Source organism: Hydra vulgaris, chromosome 10, assembly GCF_038396675.1.
Source record: "Hydra vulgaris chromosome 10, alternate assembly HydraT2T_AEP".
Classification (NCBI taxonomy): Eukaryota; Metazoa; Cnidaria; class Hydrozoa; order Anthoathecata; family Hydridae; genus Hydra; species Hydra vulgaris.
Genome location: NC_088929.1, coordinates 31,416,201 through 31,442,500, shown reverse-complemented (window position 1 = coordinate 31,442,500; position 26,300 = coordinate 31,416,201). Strand labels below are relative to the sequence as shown.

At 26.7% G+C, this 26,300-nt stretch overlaps 1 protein-coding gene across 3 annotated transcripts in view; it reads right to left on the bottom strand.

Moving 5' to 3' along the window:
- The window catches only part of LOC100210854 (protein phosphatase 1H), a 63,427-nt gene that overhangs the window by 19,738 nt on the left and 17,389 nt on the right, over nucleotides 1–26,300 (bottom strand). The window contains exons 2-4 of one of the 3 annotated variants that reach the window (XM_065807780.1): nucleotides 17,331–17,769; nucleotides 7,316–7,585; nucleotides 1,865–2,188 (exon numbers count right to left, since the gene is read on the bottom strand). In XM_065807780.1, the coding sequence (XP_065663852.1) occupies nucleotides 1,865–2,188; nucleotides 7,316–7,585; nucleotides 17,331–17,715 (979 nt within the window). In that variant the 5' untranslated portion in view covers nucleotides 17,716–17,769. Of the gene's footprint in view, nucleotides 1–1,864; nucleotides 2,189–7,315; nucleotides 7,586–17,330; nucleotides 17,838–26,300 lie in introns of all 3 variants that reach the window. The other 2 variants (XM_065807781.1, XM_065807782.1) reach the window with 2 other exon arrangements.

The window sequence follows — 26,300 nt, the reverse complement described above, 5'->3', positions numbered from 1 at the left end:
ACATATGCTCCGAGAAACTGGTATCTTCCTACGATCTGCAATTGAAGTGGTATTCTGGATTTTTCATCGAGTGAATGTTCTTCTACAGCCACGCTTCCTCTTCTTCTGTGTGACTCTTGAAATCTCACCAAATTTTTAGTCCAAGTCTTCTTGTTCTTTGTTACTGTGGTATGACTTTTCTTGTGAGACATCATATAATATTGTTACGACTTTACGGATAGCTGAGCGTAAATATCCGTTTAATAAAGTCGTTTAATTAATAAAATACTTTAACTGTATAGTAATCCAATTATAGTTCGATAATCCAGTCAATGTTGATAACAGTTCGATAATCCAGTCCGTATCCTAACGATAATGCTACAACTACTTATACTTCGTACACTTACAGCGTCTTTAGTTCGCTACAGTAGTTCCTTATTAGCTCAGTTACACGCAGAGTACTTCATAGAACTATTCACATTATCAACACTGAGCTCTGACAGCAGCTCGCTTATATAATTATTTAGAGCTTCCAGAATGTTCTACTAAGTTCTATAATCTTCTACAGTCTGTTACAGTCGTCTATATCACCGTGGTAACACAATGACGTCATCACATAACAATTCCAAGTATTTGCCGGCACACGGCCGTTTTGTTGCCATGGTAACGTGTGGCGTTATATTTATAAATTCATAACAAAATAATGAAATAAATAGAATTAAGCTGAGAATTAAGCTTAAGATTAAAACATCGGTCAAAAATGAATGTATAAAAATGGTAAATCAAATTTTTATTTTGGGGGTGACCTTTTTTTGTTGCAGAAAGCTATTTGGGCCTTTTTTCATGATTTTAGGTAAAAGTTCATCGATTTATGATACAGGAAACATTTTATTTGAAAAAAAATTAAAAAGTCATATCCCTAATATACATATATATACATATATATATATATATATATATATATATATATATATATATATATATATATATATATATATATATATATATATATATATATATATATATATATATATATATATATATATATATATTAGGGTGGCTCTTAAAACAACATTTTTGAAAAAAACCTGTTCTGACCCCTTTACTTTGTTCTATATAATACTAAAACACTAGGTTTAAAATTTTTTTGAACAAAAAATTATTTTAGGGGTAGCTCAAGACCCTTAAAAATTTGACTGGTCCCTAAAATTTTGAAAAAAAAAGTTCTTCTAAAGTATGTCAACCTGGTACTCAAAAGAAGCGAAATTATATAAAAACTTCAAAAACAGTAATCACTTTACAAAAAAAGCATGTTTAAAAAAACTATTTTTTTAAAACTTGAAAATAATGACTTTTTTTATTTTCAGCTTAAAAACAATAGTTTTTATAAATTTATTTAAGAAAAAAGTTATTTTTTTGTAAATTAATTATTATTTTTAATGTTTTTATATAATTTCGCTTCTTTTGAGTACCAGGTTGACATACTTTAGAAGAACTCTTATTTTCAAAATTTTAGGGACCAGTCAAATTTTTAAGGGTCTTGAGCTACCCCTAAAATAATTTTTTGTTAAAAAAAATTTTAAACCTAGTGTTTTAGTATTATATAGAACAAAGTAAAGGGGTCAGAACAGGTTTTTTTCAAAAATGTTGTTTTAAGAGCCACCCTAATATATATATATATATATATATATATATATATATATATATATATATATATATATATATATATATATATATATATATATATATATATATATATATATATATATATATATATATATATATATATATATATATATATATATATATTATTATGAAACAATATACAATATACAAATATAAAATAATATACAACAAATTATAACTAAAAAACTGTTTTATATACCTATTGTATCCAACAATCTTGAGTGTTTACCCTCACCACAAATAATCTGTGGCTTAATATCATTTTTATCAATAGTTTTTAAATGCCAACCTTCCATATTATAATCTCTAAACAATTGTTTTGTTCCTATATCTTTTTTATGGCATCGATGTTGAAACTGGTATCGTGTATAAACATTTTTTAACAAGGTAGGTTCAAGCATTGCAACACTTTGAATTCTGCGACGCTCTGATTCAGGATTGTGATCTGATGACATAGGAATAGGAATTCCATTTTTAAAGATTATTGCACGTGAGTCGCCAGCATTTGCAACATAAAGCTGATCTAACAAACAAAAAAATCAAATACTTTTTTTTGAAGAAAATGTGTATAAAAGTTAAAATATGCAATTAATGTAATAAATGCTTAACAAACTAAATTATTAATACTTTTACTTGGAAACAAAAAGTCCAATTATATCTATGCTGATATACTAAAGGGTAATTCTGTTTGAAATCATCCAAAAAAAAACCATTATCAACACCCTTACATCTCAGAATTTGTTCATTTTTACCTCATTTGCAGTCCATGTTAAAAAAATAAAAACTGAAAAAATTTTAGTTAAAAATACAAATGGGTTCCAGAGATATCATCAGTTAAAATAATGCTGACTCAGCATTTTACTGATTATTTGAAGCAACAACAAAGCAACTTTGACATATACAATCTTCATAATGGCTTAGAAAAATTTACTAAAATTTGGTATTAGATTTTTACTTGAGGAATCCAAAAATAGCACCCTTGAGACTTGATTGTCTAAGAAAATGCCTCATTTATCCAATTTTGTTCAAAATTAAAGACTGCGGCCCAAAATCCTGAGTAAAAATTTTAATTCTATATCATTATTTTTTCTTAGGTCTACTGAAAAAATTAGATTCATCAATCATAAAATTCTCTTGTTTGAGCTTTGCTTTCCAATGCTTTGTAGAACCACTAAAAATTATAAATAGCTTGAATTTTTGAGAAAAAAAAAATTTCTAAAGATCATTGAACTGCATTCGCAACAACCAATTTCAAGGATTGACAGACACAAGGAATATAAAAGGTTCATGAGTTTATACCCGTTATACACTTCTGAACACCAAACTTTTTAACTTTCACATATGATCTATTGTCATATTCTTGTCAAATATTAATGACAAATAGATTATTTGATTCCAAAAATTTCTTCAGTAAGTCCTATTCCTAAAATATCTAATAAATGTATAAAACTTTCATAAGTTGCAACATTGATTATACCTGGTTATTCAACTGTTTTTTAATGTTAACATAATGTATAATAATAGACATTTGCTCTATGTGACTATTATCTGGTGTATAATCGACAATATTGGAAATTTACTGAGCCTTTTCAATCATACTTAAAATATATTTTTTGTTGCTTTTTTAATTAATTGAGATAATTCCTCCTGAATATTCTTTCCCAAATAATGTGTTCAATTAGGATTCTCAACTGCTCTGCTCTTTTTTAAGAATTTCCCTTTATTTTATGAAAAAATTTGGTCTGATGATCCACGGAATGCCATATTTTCAGAATTTTTAAAATTATATTAACAATTCTCTTAATAACAGAGCCTCAGTGTTATACTTCAGTAAGACAATCAATAGTTTAAAATGTGTGAAATATCAACCTCAAATCTATTTTCCGAATAAATCATAGCGCTCTGCACTGCTTTCATACCTTTTTAAAGTTAGTGTCACATGTCTCATTCGTTTCAGTTTTTACTTAACTAGAAGTAATGTTACTTAACTATTTATAACAAAACTTTTTCAGATTTAAGTGAGTCAAAATGCCAAGATCTATGGATTAATTTGCCATTAGGATCTTTGCAATCAAAATGTACATTGTTAAATAATCCGTTTTCATCACCTTTTGGGTAAGCAGTAACAGAAAATTTAGTAGGTGCTTTTGTAACTAATTCTTGAACTAATAGTAGTGAAAAATTTTCTGGCCAATCCACGATATTAAAGTTATTTTTATTCACATTAACAGCCAAATTCATGTTATTGTTTGAAAACTTGATTTCCAAATTCAACTCCACTATTGCAGTAGTTTCACTGTACCCTTCATTAATGTGTTTAATTTCAATTAAGTTTATTTTGCTCTTATTTTGTCTTTCACTTGAACTTTAATTCTTATATTTATATATTTTTATACATAATATATTTTATATTATTTTTATATTCTTATTTTATTCTCATATTTTCAATGTCATTTTCTACAGCTGTTTTTCATTTTCTGCATTTTGAAAGGTTCTGCTTGTTTTGTTTTTTCTCTTTTTAAATTATTTTTGCCAATTAGACATTTTTTTGTTTAAATCTATTTTAAACTAAAAGAGTATAGATTTGTTCTCATTTTGAACCAAGTGTGAAGCATTTATATAAGGAAACAAAATTACCTCTAATGATTGTTTAATAAAATAACAAGTTTTATTTAAATTATTATAAAAAATATCGAACTTATAAGTTCGAAACTTGTTTTATAATAATTTTTAAATTTGTAAATATATTTAATGATCGTTCAAAAGATTGAAAATAAAAACATTGACAAATACCGACTTCCAAAACTATACTTTCAAACATATGTATTTGACATAAAAATTACATGCTTATATAAATAAAAAATATATATATGTATAATAATCTTTGATAATTTAAACAAAATGTGTTTATTTGAAAAATCATTAAGTAATTTGTTATTATATTTAACATGAACAGTTTGTTTTTTTTCGATTTCTGAAGTTTAAATTGTAAAAAAATTTAGACAGCCATGGTCAAATTGTAGAAAAAATTAAAAACATGCTCCTTTTAAGGCAGAGAGTTCTAATACTAGCAGGCCTTATTTTAAATACAGAATGCTTAATGCATTAACATAATGAGAATTTGATTTCATAAAGTTCTCATTATCCTTTATTTTTTAAGGACATTTTAACTTTTTTAAACTACTGCAAAACAAGCAGTCCAATTGAAAAAATAACTCTTTTATGTAAATATGTTTTAGAATGTATTTTTTTAATAATAAATTTTTTTTATTAAAAAATTTATTATTGTTTTATTTTAGTTAAACTTTTTTTTAATAAAAAAACCAAACTAATTTCTTTTTTTTTCTCTACATTTGTATAAAAAAATTAAAATAAGTTTAATTTTTTATTTATTCACTATTTCTTAAATTTGTAATTATGGCTTTGTATTTTGCAGATCAACAAATTGTATCATTCTTTATGTAAAAATATAAATTAGGATCTAAAAGGTTCACTGGATCTAAAGTTCACTGGTTAAATGCTAACCTTTGTCTTAACATCAAAAAAATTGAACTAATTTTTTTTTTTTCATCTCAGAGAAAAAACTATTTTTTTAAATGCTGAAATCAAAATTAATAATAAACGGCTACATCTTTTGAGAGCTATAAAACATCTTGGTGTGTTAATTGATTGCAATCTTTCATGGAACTTTCACAGCGATGAACTAAGCAAGAATTTCGAGCTAATGGTATGCTTTCAATAATTCATCATTATGTCGATAAAGTTACACTTAAGAATATTTACTATGCACTATTTTCATCTTATCTTAGATATTATTGTCAAGTTTGGGGTCAAGTTGGACACTATCGATTTAAAAAGTTGCAATTATCTCAGCATCAATCCCTTAGATTAATAAACTTCCAAAATTTCAACATTTCCAGGGTTAGTAGAGTATGATAATCTTCTCTTTGCTTTTGACTCCTTAAATAAAAATTTACTATCTTTCATTACAAACGTGTTCACAGAAAGTACACTAGAAATATATACAATGGAAAACTAAATTTACCTTTTAAAACCCAGGAGTATATTAAACATTCTATTGTTTATCAGTGCGCCTGTGAATGGAACAGGAGTCTTGCATGCATTTTGAATGAGTCTAAAAAACTACATCCTAAAATAACTTCTGACATTATCATCCTTACCATTAAAATATACTATTAATTTTCTTTTCATTATTACTACAATTATAATCAGTACTTTTTGTTTGTTTATTTTTTTCCTTTTTTATTATTATAACCTGCAAATTATGATTTATACATGTTTATTTTTACTGTATGTTTTATGTGCTTTAATCTATGTGTTTACCGTCCATGTGTTTCAATGTATGTCTTTGCTTATTATTACTTATATTATATTTAAAAATCAGTATTATCCTTTGATCAGATTTCTGTATGAGTAACACCATCCTAATAAATCATTAACTTATTGTTTTAAATAATTTTATGCTTATAACTACCATTATAAGATTTTTTTTTTTTTTCCATTGTAATTATTGAAAACATAATTATTATTACTATTACTATAATTTGTATTAATCTGTTATCTTATACTATTAGTATAAATTATTGTTATTATTACTATTATTATTGTTATTATTATTATTTTTATTATTAATAATACTATTGTAAAAATAATAATGATTAAACGACTAATAATAGTTTTTTACTTTTAAAAAGTTAGTGAGTCAAAAATAAAAACTGTATTTAATTACTTTACCAGCGATTATTTTAGGCTTCCAAGTACCATTTATTAAAATATATATATTGTAATGTTTTCACTTGCCTTTAAAAAAAGTTTAATGTATTTAAAATAAAAATTTAATGGACACTAAATTAAATGGACATTAAATGGACATTAAATTGGACATTAAATGGACATTAAATTGGACATTAAATGGACAAAACAAGTTTTTAAGGATTTGAATTTTTAGTAAAAATAAAATACACTTATAATTGCTAAAGAAAAATTTTAAATAACTTTTATTATCAAACAGTAATATAATAATTCAGTAATACTTTCAAATAAAATTTATCTGAAACTAATTTTTATCTGAATTTATCAGTTTTATCTGAATTAATTTCATTTGTAAATAGGGCTTATATTGAATATGTCATTCAAACTTTTGCAACAAACTTTTTTACATGATTATCATTTAAAGAATTAAATAGTTTTTATAACAACTAATAATAATTAATATATACATAATAATAGTAACTAATATAATAATTACTTCTTTTATTTTACCGCATAAAAGATTTAACTATCTTAATTATTTAAAAATAATAAAAGCTTAAGCTTTCAGCAAACGTGTACATAAACTGCCAGCTGTATTAAAAAGATTTAACTATCTTAATTATTTAAAAATAATAAAAGCTTAAGCTTTCAGCAAACGTGTACATAAACTGCCAGCTGTATTAAAAAGATTTAACTATCTTAATTATTTAAAAATAATAAAAGCTTAAGCTTTCAGCAAACGTGTACATAAATTGCCAGCTGTGTTATGTTTAAAACAAGCCCTGACAACAATATAAGACAATTAGATTCAAACTAGACAATCTCAATTGGTAGAATGATCAAAATTTGATCATTCAACCAATCAACGGAAACTTACCTTTAATAAACAAAGCAACAACAGCAGTGCAGCCTCCTTCAATGCGATTATTTGTTCTTTGATTTTTAATTTCCTCATCTATAGATAAAAATGCATTTTCTAAGGCACCAATAATTAATTTTTCAGCATTGATAGTTGTTATAAGGCCTTTTGAAAGATATTGATTCAAAATCTCTTCATTCGATAACACAATTATGTGTGAAATTTGTGTCAATTCTTTTATAACGTGCTTTTTAATATTGTGATAAGCATATAATGCTGCCCCAGTTCCTAAAAACAATATTATAACACCTAAAATATGATTAAATGGTGATAAACAAGAGTGTGGAAACAATTCTAACGACTGTGTAACTCAAGTTATAATATGATCTAGGAATTAAAGTTCCAAAATCATACTATAACTAGTATCTAAATATTATTGCTAGAAGTGGTTAAGTTAGTATTATTAATATTTATTACTATTTATTATTTATTACTATTATTAGTGCAAGAGTTGGTTAAATTTTACTTTTAAGTTAACCACTTTTGATAGTTAGCCTATCAGCATCATTAACCAAAGAAGGTTTTATTTTTTATATTTTAATTGAAGTATAACTTTACGCTTATCTACTTTTTATTATACTCTTAATTTTAAAATTACTTTTAGATATTTTACAATTTACTTTGAATTTTATTTGAAATTTAAATGAGTAATATTAAAGAACTTAAATTTGTAAAGATTGGTCAAAAATCTCAAATTCTTTTTTTAATTTTATAGTGTTATTAATAATTTTGCTCTTTAAATGAGTCTTTAAATAGTTGGTTGTTCATTAAAATAATGATTTCAAAATCGACCCCATTGCCACAATGTTTTCATAATAAAGTAATTTTTTTTTTTTTGAGATGTTTTTAATTTTTTTTTTAATTAATAATTTACCACTACTAAGGAGTCACGTATTTTTTTTATTAATTTACAAATTATTAGTTTAAATGAGCAATAATAAACTGTTATAGTTTTAGTATTAGTAACTACATCATTTTCACAAATTAAATTTTATTAAGTTTTCATAATAGCTGTTTATAACAATTTTATATTTAATCAATTTTATATACTTATTTTTGTATATTATATTTTTATTTTGCAGGTTTTTTTTGTCATCGCTTTGCCTACTGTCATCATAAGTTTGCCTACTGTTGTTATTGCCTTGCCTATTGTTGTCATCGCCTTGCCTACTGTTGTCATAAGTTTGCCTACTGTTGTCATCGCCTTGTCTACTGTTGTCATAAGTTTACCTACTGTTGTCATCGCTTTGCCTAATGTTGTCAATGTTGGAGAAACTGGAATTCTACATAAAGATAAAAATAATTTTATTTACTGGCAACAATACAAAACCAGTTTTAAAGGTTAATTGGGTTCTAGCTATGTTGTACTATTACGTACTATTGTGTTGTTTTTTGTCATTAACAATAATAGCTTATGTTATGCTCATAATAATTAGTAGTAATGTCTTTTTAACTTTTTTTAACACAGTGCTTTGGAAATACTGTCAGCCTCTCTACTTCTTTTTTTTTTTTTTTTTTGGATTGCTGGAAGCTGTTAAGTCTCAATACAATTTTAATTTTATTAGCAATAATCATTTTCAATGATCATTGCTAACAACATTGAAATTATTTGATTACATTATGATCAAATTACTTTATTACGTAAATTATTGATATTGTTTCACGTAAACAACCATTGTGAATATCAAAGTAGCCATATGTTATTTAAATTACCATTCAGCAAGTTTTGCTTTAAACAAATTTCATGGATTACATCAAGACAATTACTTTTGAAAAGTCTTTTCTATGCATCATTAAAATTAATTCACCATGCAATTTTAGTGTTAGAGCCAACTACAATTTGGCTAGCGTTAGAGCCAACTGCAATTTGGCTAGCCTACTTAAGCAGTTGATTTCCCTTGATGAGCGATGCCTGTTCTACTTGATTGCCAACTCACTAACCGATTAAATTTAACAGGACAGAGAGGAAAGAAATCATTCAAAGCATACTCACTTTTTTAAAGTTTTTTTTTAGTAAGTCAAATAATATATTTATTCATAGAGTTTTTTACTTAATTTATTACAGTGTTATTTTATTGTAACCATAGATGCAGTGAGATTATACTTAAATGCATAGGAATTCGGTGTAGAAGACATTGAAACAAGTTATCAAAATGGTTATTGAATGCTTGAGAAAGTGGTATAGAAAGTTGACGATATGCAATCACGAAAACTACAAAGACAACTTCCAGTTCTAAGATTGATTGGCGCCAATATCCTTTAACATCTTTTAAGATGAATTATTTTTGTTTATTATTTTTTTAATTTATGAATAAATTTTAAAAATTTAGCAAAATTGGTAGTAATTTGTGTAAAAATTAATTTTTTAATTTCTTGTAATGTCAGCAGTATAAAAATACCAGGTAATTGCATAATTAGTGTTTTTAACATATGTATTTATACAAAATAAGTCCATTTGTAAATTGTATAAGTACATAAACAATAAAAAGTATAGTTTCATAATTTTTAATGTTAACATGCATGTACAATTTACAAACGAATATAAATAAATACATATTAAGAGCATACCGTGATATGTGTATATTAGAAAGTAAGAAAATTGGAAACCTATGGGCGGAGAAACAAGTTGAGCGCAGTACTACCAGGGACGTGGTGGGGATCGAACTCGGAACCTCTCACTTATGAAGCGAGCGCTTTACCACTACACCACTACCGCACCACACTGCTACCAACATTTTAGCAACCTTTATCATTTAAACAATTTTAAAATGTCAACTAAATTTTTAAACAATTAAATAGTCGCAGAATAAACACCAGCAATTTTCAAACTTCTTAAAAAGATCAATTGCTTCAAGCAGGAGTACCTTAATTAGACCATAAAACTATAATCTGCAAACTATGAAAGTTGCAAGTTATCCTGATTCTATCTTATTTTAATTTTTGGCTTTTATATATAATTCATTATGAAACATAAACTAGGGTGAGTTATAACTAATGAATTATTTGGGATTAACAAGAAAATGTTTTACACCAACACTAGTGTTGGTATAAAATATTTTCTTGTGTATTTTCGTATATAATAAAACATAAGTAATTTATTTTTTTATTTTTTAGACATATTTGGGTTGTTTTACATTAAAGTAGGGATGTACCATAATTTGTGACTTTTAGGTCACATTCCGGTTCTGACTGGAATTATGATATTTCAGGCCAGAATGCCAGAATTTATTTTTTACTTAATTTATTTAAGACATGTGACGCAGACTTTGTAAATTAAATCAAAAAATCATTGTCCTACAGGGCAATGAAGCACTATGGGTAAACCTAGGAAAAAAATACAAATTTCTTAATAAATACAATGTAATTTAGCGCTCTAAAATAATTTTATTTTTTTACTTGTTGTACTCTCGTTAGTGGAGAGTTTTTAAACATTAGAAATTTTAATTGAAATAATAAAAGAAAAAACAAGCTCTTTTTTTCTGACAATAGTCTCATTTTTAATGTTTCTTAACTTTTAAATAGTTGAAAAGTAATATATAAATATATATATATATATATATATATATATATATATATATATATATATATATATATATATATATATATATATATATATATATATATATATATTATGTAGCCACGATGCTGAGGTGCAGGCTTTCACTTTCAATGTTGAAGGTAAAAAACTACATAAATATAAATCTTGTTCCGGCCGTAATTTTTTCAACAATTTCAGCAATCTGGTACACCCCTACATAAAAGCCAAATAATTACAGGGTGGTCAGGATAAATTTGACAGTTTTGTAAGGAAAAATCTTTGTAATTACTAAATTTAATCAATTGAAAAAAAAAAAATTACAGAAACAGAAATTACACTACTATCAACAAGTTTCACTCAAAATAACCACCATTAGCATCAATCACAGCTTTAATCCTGCTTCCGAACCTGGAACAAGCTGATGCTACAGTATTCCTGGAAGGGCCTCAAAAACACTCTTAATTCTATCCATTAACTGGGCTTTTGTATTACTGGCACAGTGATTGGTGTCTTTTTCAACTGCGCCCTATACAAAATAATCCATGGGGTTAAGGTCTGGGGAGTTTGGAGGCCAAACATTTGGACTAGTGAAGTCGTAAAAATTTTCAGACAACCATTTTTGACTTTTCCCAGAGGTGCGGCAAGGGGAGGATCCTGATGCCATACAAATGGCCTACCATTGACTACCCTTGTTATCTAGGGCTTGACTACAGTCTTTAGTAACTCCACATAGCTATCTGAATTTAACCTGAGGCCCTCTCTGAAAAAATGCTGAGGCATTACATCGCCCTCAGAGGACACACATCCAAAAACCATCACAGTTTGGGAAAATTTAGTCTGCATTACATGAGGAATGTCCTTTGGACTGTTTGCAAGCCATTTGTTATTCTGTGTGTTGTGTTTTTGATCTTTGCAAAAGTTTTTCTGATCGGAAAATAACCAAATTGTTTGTAGTTCAGCAGGATGTTTCCCTTTGTTCAAAAGTTTCTGAATAGACCCATGAAAATCAAAAAGTTCAGAATAGACCCATGAAAATCAAAAGTTCAGAATAGACCCATGAAAATCAAACGATTTTCATGGGTCTATTCTGTGAGCAACTGGCTTTTGTGGCGCTTGTATGAGTAGTAGCGAAGGTCTTCATTGAGTTCAAGCTTCGTAGTGGAGAATGAAATGTTCATTTCACATGACAAAGCCTGAATTCCAATGCCAGGGTTCTTCAACACCTTTTCCTGATGATGAATTTTGCTGTACAAACGCAATCAGATAGTCTGTTATGGATCTTTCTACTTGCTACAGCCTCGTAGTCACTACTGCAGGTTCACACCTAACTTTTTTTACTGTTGTCAGAGAGTGTTGGGCAGCAGTCATAACATCCTTATTTTAATAGTCGACTTGAATCATAATGATGCAAGTTATTCTCTTCCATGATTTAGGTGGGTTCCAGCCATTTATCCTCTCTGACATCTTGTATATGATTGAAGAAGGGTCCAAACTTTAAATGATAAGTAATATGTGTTATATTCTCTAACCTGCGGAAAAATATAATCAGTTATAAATATATCAAATTTATCTTGAACACCCTGTAGAAGAACTTATGTAAATAAAACATTTATAAAAAAAACATGGATTAAAATGTTGCAATTTAAATAGATCATCCAGGTCATATTTTAAAAATCTGGAAAATTGTTTGGGTAAAATCTCCTAAAAAAATCTGGAGTATATCTTGTTTTCCTTTTATTTTTGCTTTTATCTGAGTTGTTTCCTTTTTTTCTTCTTCAAACTATTCCTAATTTTTGTATGAGGAATGAGTGAGAAAGCTTGAAAACATTTTGGATATCCAGAAAAACTAAAAGTTGAGAAAAATACCAGGAAATATCAGAAAAAAGATAATCTCTGAATTTATTTGGGCTTAGATAAAAAGTTAACAAAAAAAAATAACTCCTCCAGCTTGAAGCAACAAAATACCAAAAAATCAACTATGACTAGAAAGTTTTTTAAATTAATGTTTTGTTTTTAATTGTTTTTTACTGTATTTATTTATTTGTATATATTATTATTATTTCATTTATTTGTTAATTTTTTACTTTAATTTAATTTATTTAACATTACCCTAATTTATTTATAGAAAGCCTGACCGGAGTGTATATACATTAACTGATTTAACTAAGCAGAACTTGCAATAAGTGAACATATATTTTGACTAATACACAAGCATTTTTTTAAATTTCAACCAATCTTTTTTGTTCATCATATACTTTGATGAAAAATCATGACATTATTTTATTTTGAATTAAAATGTTTGCTTTGCCATTTTTATTTTTATTATTTTGTTAAGAACTTTAATAAAACAATCATTTCGTCATTTTTTATTTTAATTTTATTGAAAGAAATAATTTTTCCAAATTTAGATTTTGAAAAATTTATTTCTTTTCGATGTTTTTACTTTTATTTTTTGTTTGGAATTTAAATAAAACATTAATTTTGCTTTTTTTTTCATTTTTGCTTTTTGCCTTTTTTTTTTAACTTATATAGCAAATAAAAATGAATTATATAAGTTTTTAAATGTCTTTAGGGTTAAAAAAAGTTCAAGAGAAAATTTTTGTACCAGAGTTTATGTATATATGTCTTTCACAAATTTTCAAAATTGAACGTCTAAAAAAAAATTATAATCCTTTTATTACTTTTATAAAATTCTTAAAAAAAACCATAATAATTAAAATCTATATTCATAAAATAAACATAAATTATAAATAAATTATGTGATTATTATAACTATTAAAGTTATAAAATAATAATAAATTATAAATAAATAACATAATTATAAATAAATAATCACATTTTATATTGAAGCAGGACTCGATGGCAGAACAACTGTGAGTAAAACTTGCCTTTAGCCTTAAAATAAAATAAAAACTGGAAATGTTTTCTTTAGACCGATTCATTTAAGTTTCATAATTTTGGTTCTAAAAAAAAATTCTTTGTCAAAAGAAATGTTAGTGAACAGATGATAAAACAATGTGTTTATTTATTTGTGATTATTTATAAATTATGTGATTATTATAGTTATTATAATTATAAATCCTGTTCAAATTATCTCATTCTTTACAAATATATTATGTAACGTATTCTAGCAATTTAAAAAAAAATATAGAAAAAAAAATGATTTAAATTTTAACTGATTCTTTGAATCAGGAACACAAGGAAATGCTTTCTTAAAAAAAATTTCTTCTTCTTATTCTTTATATATGTCTTGAACAGTATGCGATTACACAGTCTTTGAGTTATGTACTGTATTCCAGATGATTAACGTCTCTTGTAGGCACCAGATTCCCATAGCCCAATGAAATCAGAATGAGCAAATTTTGATGTTTGTTTGCTATAGAAGCAAAACCCATTTTAAAAATTCTTCTGAGCATTTCAAGATTTATTTTGCTGGTCAATGCCATGCTTTTTAGCCTGATTTTCAAGAAATTGGGTGATGTGCTAGATAACAATTATTTTTGGAGTGATTAAAACTCCAAGATCTCTGTGAATGAAGAGATATTATCCTTGTATTTGGGATCAAGACAATTAGCAAACCATGATTTTACAACATCATTGAAAGCTCTGAAAGCAGCAAATTATTTTTATTTTTCTGTAATCCAATTTTAACACTTGCTAGTAATAATTCAAGCAATTCAATTTTATTCAAAAATTGTCAACATTGAATGCTATTGGATTCCCTCCATGAATTGGAGGCCTCTAAATACCTAGAAACTACTAAAGAAACAAGAAGCTGTTTGATTAAAGATAGTGTTCAAGTGATAAAAAAGGCAGTTGGTAATTCCAAGAACCATTTGCAATTTCATGACAAACAGGAAATCAAAAACAAGTGTGTCATCTGAAAGATCAATCAAAGGAAGGTTCACGCAACTTTTGTATTTAGCTAAAAGCTTTGTTTTTTTATATGAATGAACTCCAAGAGCTAATTGAAGTTTTTGGCATTTGATCTAATTATCCGAAGTATTCGTAACTATCCAGTCAATCCTGGCTTTCAGAAGTCATTCTTTGAAGTTTCACACCAGAGGCATAGGTATGTTGATGCAGCAGAGGATAATAAAAGAAATGTATTAGTCAATTTCATCTCTGCACCTGCTGTGAAAGCAATTTTTAAGAGCAAGCATATCTAAAATTTGTTTAATTTTTTTATAAAATTCATTTACAAATCAAATAATAGCCAAAATTATGAGTTTCTTCATCAGAATCTTGAAAAGATTGAGAAAAAGCCCATTTAGAATAGCAAAAAAAAATTTTTCTCTGTTATTTTGGCAACTAATTATGTTCATGCAGAAATTTAGAAAGCCTCTACCCCCATAAATTCCTATTTTAATTGTATACTCATTTGGGGGAAGTTCACGTTTCTCAAAGATATGGTAAATTATGCCAGAAATGTTATGGCAATACACCGTTGCACACTGAGAAATTAAGAAAATTAGGCTTTTGAGCAATTTTAAATGTGATATTCATTGTAACATCTTTCCCTCAAGTTGCTAATTAAACACTTACAGTTTCAACTTTCAAGGTAAAAAATATCATCATAACATTTTAAAAAATAATACACCGACACAATGATTTTGATCTTGTTGGTATTGTAAATTATAAATTTTAAAAAATCAAAAGTTCCATTGAGATCTGATGTTTATTCTTATCCTTTAATTTTTAAAAGAAAGTTCCTGCACCTACCACAGATACCTGAAGGTAAGTGATAATCTTCTGCATCATAACACTCAATGAAATATTCCCTAACTTTTGAAAGTGTGGAATCACTATTCGATTGGGACATATTTGAAAACAGGCCAAACACGCTTTGGCCCAATTTTCATCATGAAAAAAAGCTTTGCTTAGCATTTTGAAAATCAAATTTGCCTAATAAATTTATCATCTTTGATGAGAAAAAAAAACTCAGTATAAATGAATATTTTGGCAGAATAAATTTCTAAAATAATCTCTTATGTTATTGGTTACTGTCAAAGATATCTAAAAAATCTTATTTTAATAACCAGAAACAAAACAATTTTATTTCTTCATTTCAAAATACTTAATAATTTTGTTAAAAATGGTAAAACGGTATAACTTTTTTGGACGACCTAAAATAATTTTGAAAATTTGTGAAAAGCACCTTAACATATATACCTAAACTCTGGTTAAAAAATTTTGACCTTTCTTTTTAAAATCAAGCCTTCTTATGAGATGTGCACAGTTTTATATGACCACTCGTGCAATTTTTTTTTTTGACAACTTGGCCACAGTTTTTTTGCATATATTCATATTTGCGTGTTAAAAAAAAACAAAAAAACCGTACACTGAAACTAAAACGAACTTATGATTTAAGGACAAATAATAAAATAAATAAAGGAAAAACCAGTGAAAATAAAAGCATAAAACTAATATATTTTTTAATTTAGAAGTGTCTCCATTAATAGTTCAAACTTAATTTAATTTCAAAGCATTTTTTGAAAATTTGAGGGACAAATCCTACTAACGGATAATTTTGTTTTTTATGTTTTACTTGCTTTGTAGACATTAGAAAATATCAAAGTTACAAGTTTTTAAACAATTAAGTTTAAAGTAATTAAGCTAAGATTAAATAACTTTAAAACTTTTTTCAAAATTCTTTGTAGTAAAACACTTTTAAATCAAGTCAAAAACATATTAATTTTATGTTTTGATTTTTTCTGGTTTATTTTTTATTCATTTTATCATTTGTTAAGATTTTTTTTTTCAGTTAAGTTTTGCATTTTTTTAGTAAAGTTTTGTATTTTTTTAAAACTTAATTTTAATTTCTCTTTCCAGTTTGTTTATTTTAATTTTAGTTTAAGTTTAGTTTATTCAGTGTGCTTGTTTATTACGTACATTTTTTCAATGTGCTAACTTAAAACATGCAAGGAGCTGTGTCCAAGTTGTCAAAACAAAATTTTATATGCTTGGTCATATAAGGCTAGCAATTGCAGGCGTCTCCTAAAAAGGCTGCAGTATAAGATATATACACACTCATACAAATATCTTGACACGCTTAACTATGCATGAAACATTGTTGATGTCATATTGAAATAGCTGTGAGAGTTTCAATATTGACTGAGAATTTAGGCAAGTACAATCTTGATATGAAAGCTTTTTTATTTATTACTAAAACAAAAAAAATTGTTTTTTTTTCACTCATTTTAATAATTTCCTTCCCTACCCCCCACAAAAAAATAATAATAAAAATAGTCTGATCGAATGTTGTAATTTAAAACTTAAAGTTTTAAATGTCAACATTAAGTTTTTTACTTTAGAACAGTGCACACCTAATATGTGCGTATGTGTATGTGTGTTTGTGTGTGTTTTTGTGTATGTGTTTGTGAGGAAAGATAAGTAGGTTTATCTTAACACATTAAAAGTGTAAACAAAACTAACCAGCATGACCATCAAACATGCCAAATAAAATACAATTTATTTTGTACTTATCAGAAGTCCATTCAACAGCTCTCTGATCAACTGGTACAGTAACAGTAAAAGAATGAAAACAGCTTTGATCTTCGTTTATATTTGCAGTTTTTCCACCATTTATTACTTCTGCATATCCTGCTTTCATAATTAATGGATTTTTGGGACATATTATTGGCCGAATCTCATGATCAGCACATGCTGTTTTAGCTTCATTATCCAATCCTAGAAACTCCGGTCGATCATAACTGTACTTTACTTCTAAATTATGACTATATCTTAAACTGGATTGTTGTTGGGACTCAATAAAGTAACTGAATGCCCTAGTGAATTTTCTAATTGAGTTAATTGGCATTTCCACTCTAATTTTGTTGCAAAAACATAGGAACTGATCATAATATTTTAATACCTAAAAAAAAAAAAAATTATTTTAATTATTTTCATTTTTGTAATTATTTTTTAGTAACAGTATTTTTGCTGAGATAAACTAAGAGCTTATAATTGAAAGTTTAAAATAAGGTCACAAAAAATTTTATGAAAATATTTTTTGTGACTTTATTTTAAACTATTTATAGAAAATATTTGTTTTGTAAATGTAATATAACGCAGGTGGGGTTTAACTAAATAGTAGCTGCCAATTTTCAGGAACCCTATAGAATATCATACTTGTATATATATATATATTGCAAGTTATATATATATATATTGCATATATATATATAAATTGCAAGTTTAGAAGAGCACTCTGACGCCACACTAAAATAGCCTGCTGCTGGGGGCTTCAGTACATACACTGACTGACAAATAGCCTGATTCGCAGCGGAGTGCTGCTACATTGACTGAGGGTTTGGGATGGGACAGCAATTTTTTCTTTCATTATTCTTCATTTTATTTCTGAAAACACCGTATGCTATAATCATATGCAAAACTATGGAGCAAATGCTCATCTAAAAAAGTTATAAAAGATTTTTCCCTAAATATTAATTTATGTTACAAATGTACATAAATGACCATTTATAATATTGATTAATCTTATGCTTTTTAAAATGCTTTTTGTTTTTTAAAATATTTTTTTGATTATTAGTTAATATTCAAATATACCTTATAAATATAATGATAGCTATTAAAGACTTGTTTTCAAATTTATTAATTTTAGCATTCAATCCTAGCATTTCTGCCATTTTATTTTTCAGGTTCATAATATATTCAAAATAGAAAAATGGCATTATGAGATAGTAAGAAAACCAGAAAATCTATCAACATTAAGCTGAGCGAATACCTTAGAGGTCCTAGAAAGTTTCTCCAAACTGAATTTCCAACATTATGTAACTGTTTGCAGCGATGTCATGATCTGGAAGGAGAAAAATACTAGTTAATGAAAAAAATCCACAAAATTTTTTCTAATGTTGCCCATGAAATTGCAGAATGATGGTTTATTTCTAACACAGTATTTAAAGAGCCTATTGTTTGTAGTACTAAAGCTATAGAACTAAGACTTAATAGAGGTTGGTCAGCATTCTCTAAGATAGCTCGAAACAAAGCCCAAAATGTCAATAAAGAACACTGGGAATCTAAACTCAATAAAATTTTAGACATTGCTTTTTGCAAATGCAGAATTGTTTACTGCAGTAAGAATGATGCCCCTTGCAAAGTATCTTGTGATGATTGTGCTCATTGCCTTTGCAAATGTGACTTAATTTTAAGAATTCCACAAAAAGAGCTTGTTTGGATTAAAATCCAGAAAGAAAAACAAGATAGTGCTTTATCTATGCAAGAGTTTAGCCTGGATGTTAAAGAAACTGCCAAGCTTGGGTTCAAAAACTTCTATATCTACTCTTAAATTTTACGCTAAAAATATGGATGTGGCAGCAGAAATGAATAATAATTCCAATGTTGATATGGTCAATGCTAGCAATAAAGTCAGTAATAGCAAATAAGACTCAACAAAATTACCTTGATATTAATGATTCCAATGCCTCTGTCAGATTTGATGTGTCACCAACTACTACTGCTTCTATTATTTATGGTCTTCTGAAAGATATTATGAAGGCAGAAAAACTTGCTGAAGATAAAAATAATTTGTGATAGCATGAAAGTTTTTCGTGCCAAAGAGCGTACTATGAAGTGTTCTTGAGTAGAGGAAAACATAGACTGTGAAAGAAATATAATCACTGGAATTTTTGATGATGGTAGAGAAGATAAAACTTTAATCCTTATGCATGATAAGACCATAGGCACCTTTAGAAAAAAAATTATTCAAGAAAACCATATAACTGTGACAGAGGAGCCAAGAGGTTGCTATCTTACTCATTATACACCAGAGCCTAAATCTGAAATATGTAAACTAGCCAAACAATGTGCTATTTGATTATTCAACTGGTTAATGGAAAGAGGTAAGATCTTAATCTCCGAAAGGTAAGATCTTAATCTCCCACTAATTGGTAGTAATACTAGAAATGAAATGTCTGGATGGAAAGGTGGAATGCTTCATTTTGTGGAGGAACTTCTCCATTGAAAATTTTTAAGATCTTTTTGATGGTTTCACATTGATGAGCTTCCAACTTGGGTGACACAGGTTTATCTTCTAATATTTTTTGAGATTAAAGCAAATCATGGTTAAATCATTAAATACAGTTCTGGTTTCTGGTTCTTTTAAAGCTATTTTGACTTTAGCAGAAGTATGATGATAGGGTTAAAGCCTCTAAACCTTATCTAAAGAGTGATTACATGCCTAAAGTTGTGAGAGAGCAGTCAAATTAGTTACCGAGGCAGGTGATTCAGTCTGTGGTTAAGATAAAAGAGATTGTTTTATATGAACTCAATTGCAAAATCGAGAAATAATGCCTGTGATGAAATCAAAAAAAGACTTTGTTTAAGTGACCAATGCTAAAAAAAAACTTTATTGTAAAATATTCAAAACTTTTTCTCTTTTGTTTTCATACAGAATGATTATATATTTAGTTAGTACCAACTTTTTATTATTAATTTGATATTATTCTGTTATTATTACTGTTTTTGTTACTTGGTTGTTTTATCTTCAAGCTTGTTAAACTTATAAGTTGCTTTTATTAATTTTTTAAAATTATATTTGCAACTATAGCATTCCCACTATTTGAATGAAGGTTGTTTGCTTTTTTAAGAGGGGAGGGTTGTAAGACAATTCCAGTCTCTTTGCTAAACTTTATAAAACTTTGGAATGCAGAATATGTTTTTAAAAAAAAAGGCTTTTTTATTTATGTTTATATAAACAGTAATCGTAATATATCTTGATGATTATAATAAATTATCAAATATTGACAGGAGGCGGCTAGAAGCCCTAACCGTTTTTATAAATTCCTGGCAGAGGAATCCTGGGGGGTCGATGATAACTTTATTTTTTGTATTACTTGTGGTTACTTTTTACTTTATAAAATTTTAATTTTTAATAATAATTGTCTAAAACTTTTTATAGATTTAACCCTAATTCAAAAAGAATAATTTTTAATAAAACGAATCCAAGCGTGCTACTCTAAAATTTTGAAAATTTAAATTTTGACTGAAATATGATATATCTTTTGGGTAACCCAAGATTCATAAAAATGTTTTAAATTATTAGGTACCAATATAGTATCTAAAATACATTTTACATTATTAATATTTGACAGTTTAATTAGTTCACAAAAAAAAAAAGGTAAAATTTATAAAAACCACAAATATATAAGAAAAAAACTAAAAAAAACTATAACATTCATAAAAATAGGTTTTATCTTAAAAAAAGCACCATTTTATTAAACATAAATAAAAAGTCGTTTTCACAAAAAAACTTTTTATTTTTAATATTCAAGTTTTTATTTCTTCACTACTCTTACACTTTTAATAGCAGGCCTTGTTACAGGATTTTGTAGCGTAACTAAAAAACTCAACTCAGCTAACATCTTATAATAATTTAATACTGAATTTAATGCTGTTGCTGCTGTTGTTACTTATTCGTAAGTGTTTGACATGGAAGTCGTGGCAACCATTACACCCAAGTTAATGGCAAGAAAGAGTTGCAGCACTTTTTGCATAAGAAAATGTGAATGAAAGTGTATGCTAATGCCTAACTTATGTAAATTTCAAAACATGTAACGTTAAAACTTAAAGTTTTACTTCTACTTTCAATGTCTTAAAGAGACAACTTTTTCTATAGGAAAAAAGATTTAAAACTTTTATTTTTTTCAAAATCAATTAACGGGGCGAGTTTACTAATATGCTGTGGATGGTCTGGAAAAAAATTTAATGAAAAATTGATAAAGAAAAAAACTTTTAAGTCTGTAACCATATTTTTATAGAAGTTTACAATTTTACAATAAGAAGTTTTAAAGTATTGAACATTAACTGTTAATTAAAAACAGTGATTTGACAGATTTTTTTATTTTCTACCACTAAATAGCGGTTCACGCAAAAACTACCAAAGCGTTTAAAAAATTTTTTGAACTTATATTATAAATTATTTTTCAATTCATAATTTTAAAAGGTAGACAATATGTATAGTTATTCTACCCCGCACTAAAAAATGTTGAAGTGAGGTGTAAGTATAGAAATGGTCGGTGTAGAATAAATGTTTAATATTGAAGCTAAGTTGAATAATTTCTTCTTGCTTAAATGAGCTTTATTTTGTAGAATTTTAATTATTTAGATATACATAGTTCATTTTAAGAAATTTTAAGTTGGTAATGTTTCCACATATATCGATGTACTATAGGAAAGCGTATAGCAATATAATAGGAACGTTTTATGCATTAGTATTATACCTTGTATTCAGTGGTGTGTAAAAATTTCTTTTAACTTTAACAGGTTGGTACGAGGGAGAAAAAAAGAATCATAAAGTTTGCTATACTGCAAATTTAGCAACAGTCAAACAAACACTCAAGCAACTGCTACTTTCTACATTGTTGATTCCACAAAATGTTGCTCAGGCACGAATGCATCTTGATTTATTTATCTAGACATTCTTTTGCTTGTTCCCGTTCCCCTAAAATGGAACAGCCGTCTTTAAAAGAAAGCAGCAAGGTTGACTGCAAGGAAAATATTAGAGCTAAAAATTACAGTTATGCATGAGCACATAAGGAGATAAGGCCATACATCTTTATACATAAAGACATGAACAATTTAATCAGTCTTAACAAGTCAAGTGCAAAGCTTCTGATGTCTAGATTCAAACAGTGGAACTTGTTGGATTAAAATGTCACAGATTATAGAAAAAGTCAACAAATATCCAACTATTTTATGTAAAAATGGGTTGTTCTTCTGCAATAATGCAGCCCCTCAAAGCTATTGGTATTTATGTAACCATAGTAATAGGCACCTATTTATGAACTTACAATTTTATTAAAATTTTACCGTAAAAACAAGTTCAGTCACTTGAACTTTGAACATTTATTTTATTAAAATTTTACCGTAAAACAAGTTCAGTCACTTGAACTTTGAACATTTATTTCTCAGGCATAAATAAGAGTTTTTTTCTAGTTTTTTTTTTCCTTTCTAAATTATACAGGCAGTATTAAGGTCAGTTTCCACTCATCTGTTTTACTAGGGGAAAGGAAAAGGGACGAGAAAATTAATCACGTGAGCATGCACAGCTTGTAATTTAGTCTTCCCATGGCTTAGTTTTTCCCATCATATCTGTCTTGGGAAAAGTTGATTTGAAATCAACTTTTTCCCGTGAAAAAGCAAACATCAAAATAAGCAGCCAATTGCCTTGCTATAATTTTCCAGAACTAAAAACAAAAAAAGTTGATAAGTTTCGAAGAATTTTTCCGTTTTTGTCATAAACATTACTTTTGTAAATTTGCCATAAACATTTATTTTTCTTTAATTGTGTTTGTAGTTATATCAAAGTTATTTATGCATAAATTTTTAATTGCTTACTATGATGCAAAATGGAAATCATTTCGATATTTATTTACTTACAATTGCAATTTTATGTTAGTTTTACTGCTTTTTTAAATTGTATAAATATCCGAATATGTTAACATTTTGAACTTTTGAGTGACCTATCCGATTCCCGACATTGATTATTAAAAATTTAATTAAATAATGACCGATTTAAAAATTGATTTTTCAAGAATACAAAGTTTTTCCAATAGCAAGAACTTGAAAGCTCATTTGATAGAAGAAGTGAGAAGGTTTCTGTGTCTATGGGATACTACAACTCACTCATATAAAAAAACACCTTTAAGGGTTGAAGCATGGAGGCAGATATCTGCTTTATTAAATATAGAAGGTAGCTATTAATTTTTCCAAGTAAATTTTAACAACAATATGTAAAACAAAACTACATCTATGTTTGTAACAATAAAAAATGCAATCAATGACAATTGATTATAGAACCAAAATAATAATTGTTTATTTTATTATTATCAAGCATTTACATAAATATTTGAAACACACTGACAAAAGAGCCACAGCAAAAAGACAAAATTAGGAAATAATCACAGAACAACTTGTGCAATAGTTATAAAACTAATATAACACTAAATAATTGAAAAACATTCATAACATATCAAAACGATACAAATAACAATATTTTTTTTATCTTGTAATATGATAACATATTATTATTACTATTATCATTATTATTATTGTTATTATTATTATTATTTTTATTATTATTAATATATATATATATATATATACTTTTTTTTTTTTTTGATTAGAAAAAAAATCTGACTTCAACATGGACAAAGCTAAGAGAAAATTATCGTAGATGCTTAAACCGCCAAAAGAAGGCTACCATGTTTGGAGCTGGTGGGGAACAACTACCATCATGTCAAATCTGTATAGAATTAATGTTTTTGAAAGATGTCATTAAGGTAAAAATGACTAGTTCAAACATAAAATGCGATATTTTTGCAAGTCTCCAGTTGAACACATTGCTTTTGAATATATACCCAATACGATTAAAGCATCAAGCTCAATATATACATGTGTGTATATATATATATACATATATATATATACATATATATATATATATATATATATATATATATATATATATATATATATATATATATATATATATATATATATATATGTATGTATTTATATATATGTATAATATGTATACATATGTATATATGTATATATATATATATATATATATATATATATATATATATATATATATATATATATATATATATTATATATATATATATATATATATATATATATAGAACCCTTAGATGTTGTCCGAAAGTTTTTTCCATATTTTGTTGACAAAAAGTAAAAATTAAAATGCAAGACCGGAATTTTTTTTTTTTAATAATGATAGACTGCCTGCCCCAACCAAACCCTCAGTCGATGTAGCAGCACTCCCTTGCGGGTCAGGCTATTTGTCAGTCGATGTAGCAGCACTCCCTTGCGAGTCAGGCTATAAGATAGTCGATGTAGCAACACTCCCTTGCGAGTCAGGCTATAAGATAGTCGATGTAGCAACACTCCGCGCATGATTTACAGTAAAAAAAATATAAATAAAAACATTTTATTAAAAAAAATAAAAATAAAAACATTGTTTATATTTTTAAAAACATTCAGAATGTTTTAAAAACATTCAGAATGTTTTTAAAAACATTCTGGTCAATTAAATTTGCGTTTTTGTGGTTTTTTTATATAACAATTAATTTGTAATTAAATTAATGGTTTTGACTTTCGTCCAACACGGAAATGTTGGACGAAAGTCAAAAGTAATTAAAAGTGACGTATGTGTTGGCGTAAGAATCACTTTTTTCCTTCCGCTCTTCCTAAAGCCAACAAACTATAGATCTATATATACATATATATATATATATATATATATATATATATATATATATATATATATATATATATATATATATATATATATATATATATATATATTGCTAATTTATATACATATATCAGTGGTGTACACTGGATTTTTAGATGTTTGAGTTTTGACACTTACAGGCATAGTGCAAACTCCAAACTTTTGTATGTTTATGCTTATATCAAAAAATAATGTTTTGCAAAGAATTGGGGTGATTGGAGCTTGGGAACAAAAAAACCCTAATTTTTGGGCCCACCCAGCTCTTAACGTGGGAGCAACGAGTTTATAAATTTTTTTTTTTACTATTTTCATCTAAATTCATATTCATCGACAAATTTCAAATTTCATGCAATAATCTTTTATTTTTTAAAGACTATGACAATATAAAGTTTTAACCCCCTCAATTTGTGGGGGCTCTAAACAATGCAGGGTCATAAAAATTGAACACTAAGATATAATTGCATGAAACTTAAAATTTGTCGATAAATATGAATTTAGAAATTAATTATATAAAAATATATTTAATTGTTGTAAATACAAGTACAAACTTGTCATTTACAACAATTAAAGACAAATAAAGTCAAAAATATAAAACTATAAAAATATAAAAATAAAAACATAAAATCACTTTTTTTTATGTCTTTTCCAACCTCTTTTCAGTTTATTTGCATGGAATCTTCTAGAAGACCTTCGTCATGACTTTCAGCCACAAATTAAGTTGTGTTAACTTATGTTAGATATAAAATTATTAGATTATAGATTAACTTATGTTAGATATAAAATGAGATTTTTTATACAAAAATTGAAATACTATGTCTTGGATGAAGTGAATATTCAATTATGTTGTTTTTGCAATTTTTTGTATTGCCTTTCATTTTATACTTTTCAGATTATAACAAATTTCTCAAAATATATAATGGCCAATGATGATGATGGATTTCCTCATAAATCTCCAAGGACTAGAAATGGTCAGAGTAGGAGAGAGGGGGGCAGCTTTGAACATTTTTTAAACTTTTTTTTATAAATTAATATTTTAATTATTCTAACCACTTTTTTTCTTCTGAATAGTCAAAAAAATGATTAAGGAACAAAACTGCAGTGTTTTAATAAATTCTGAGCTAAAAATT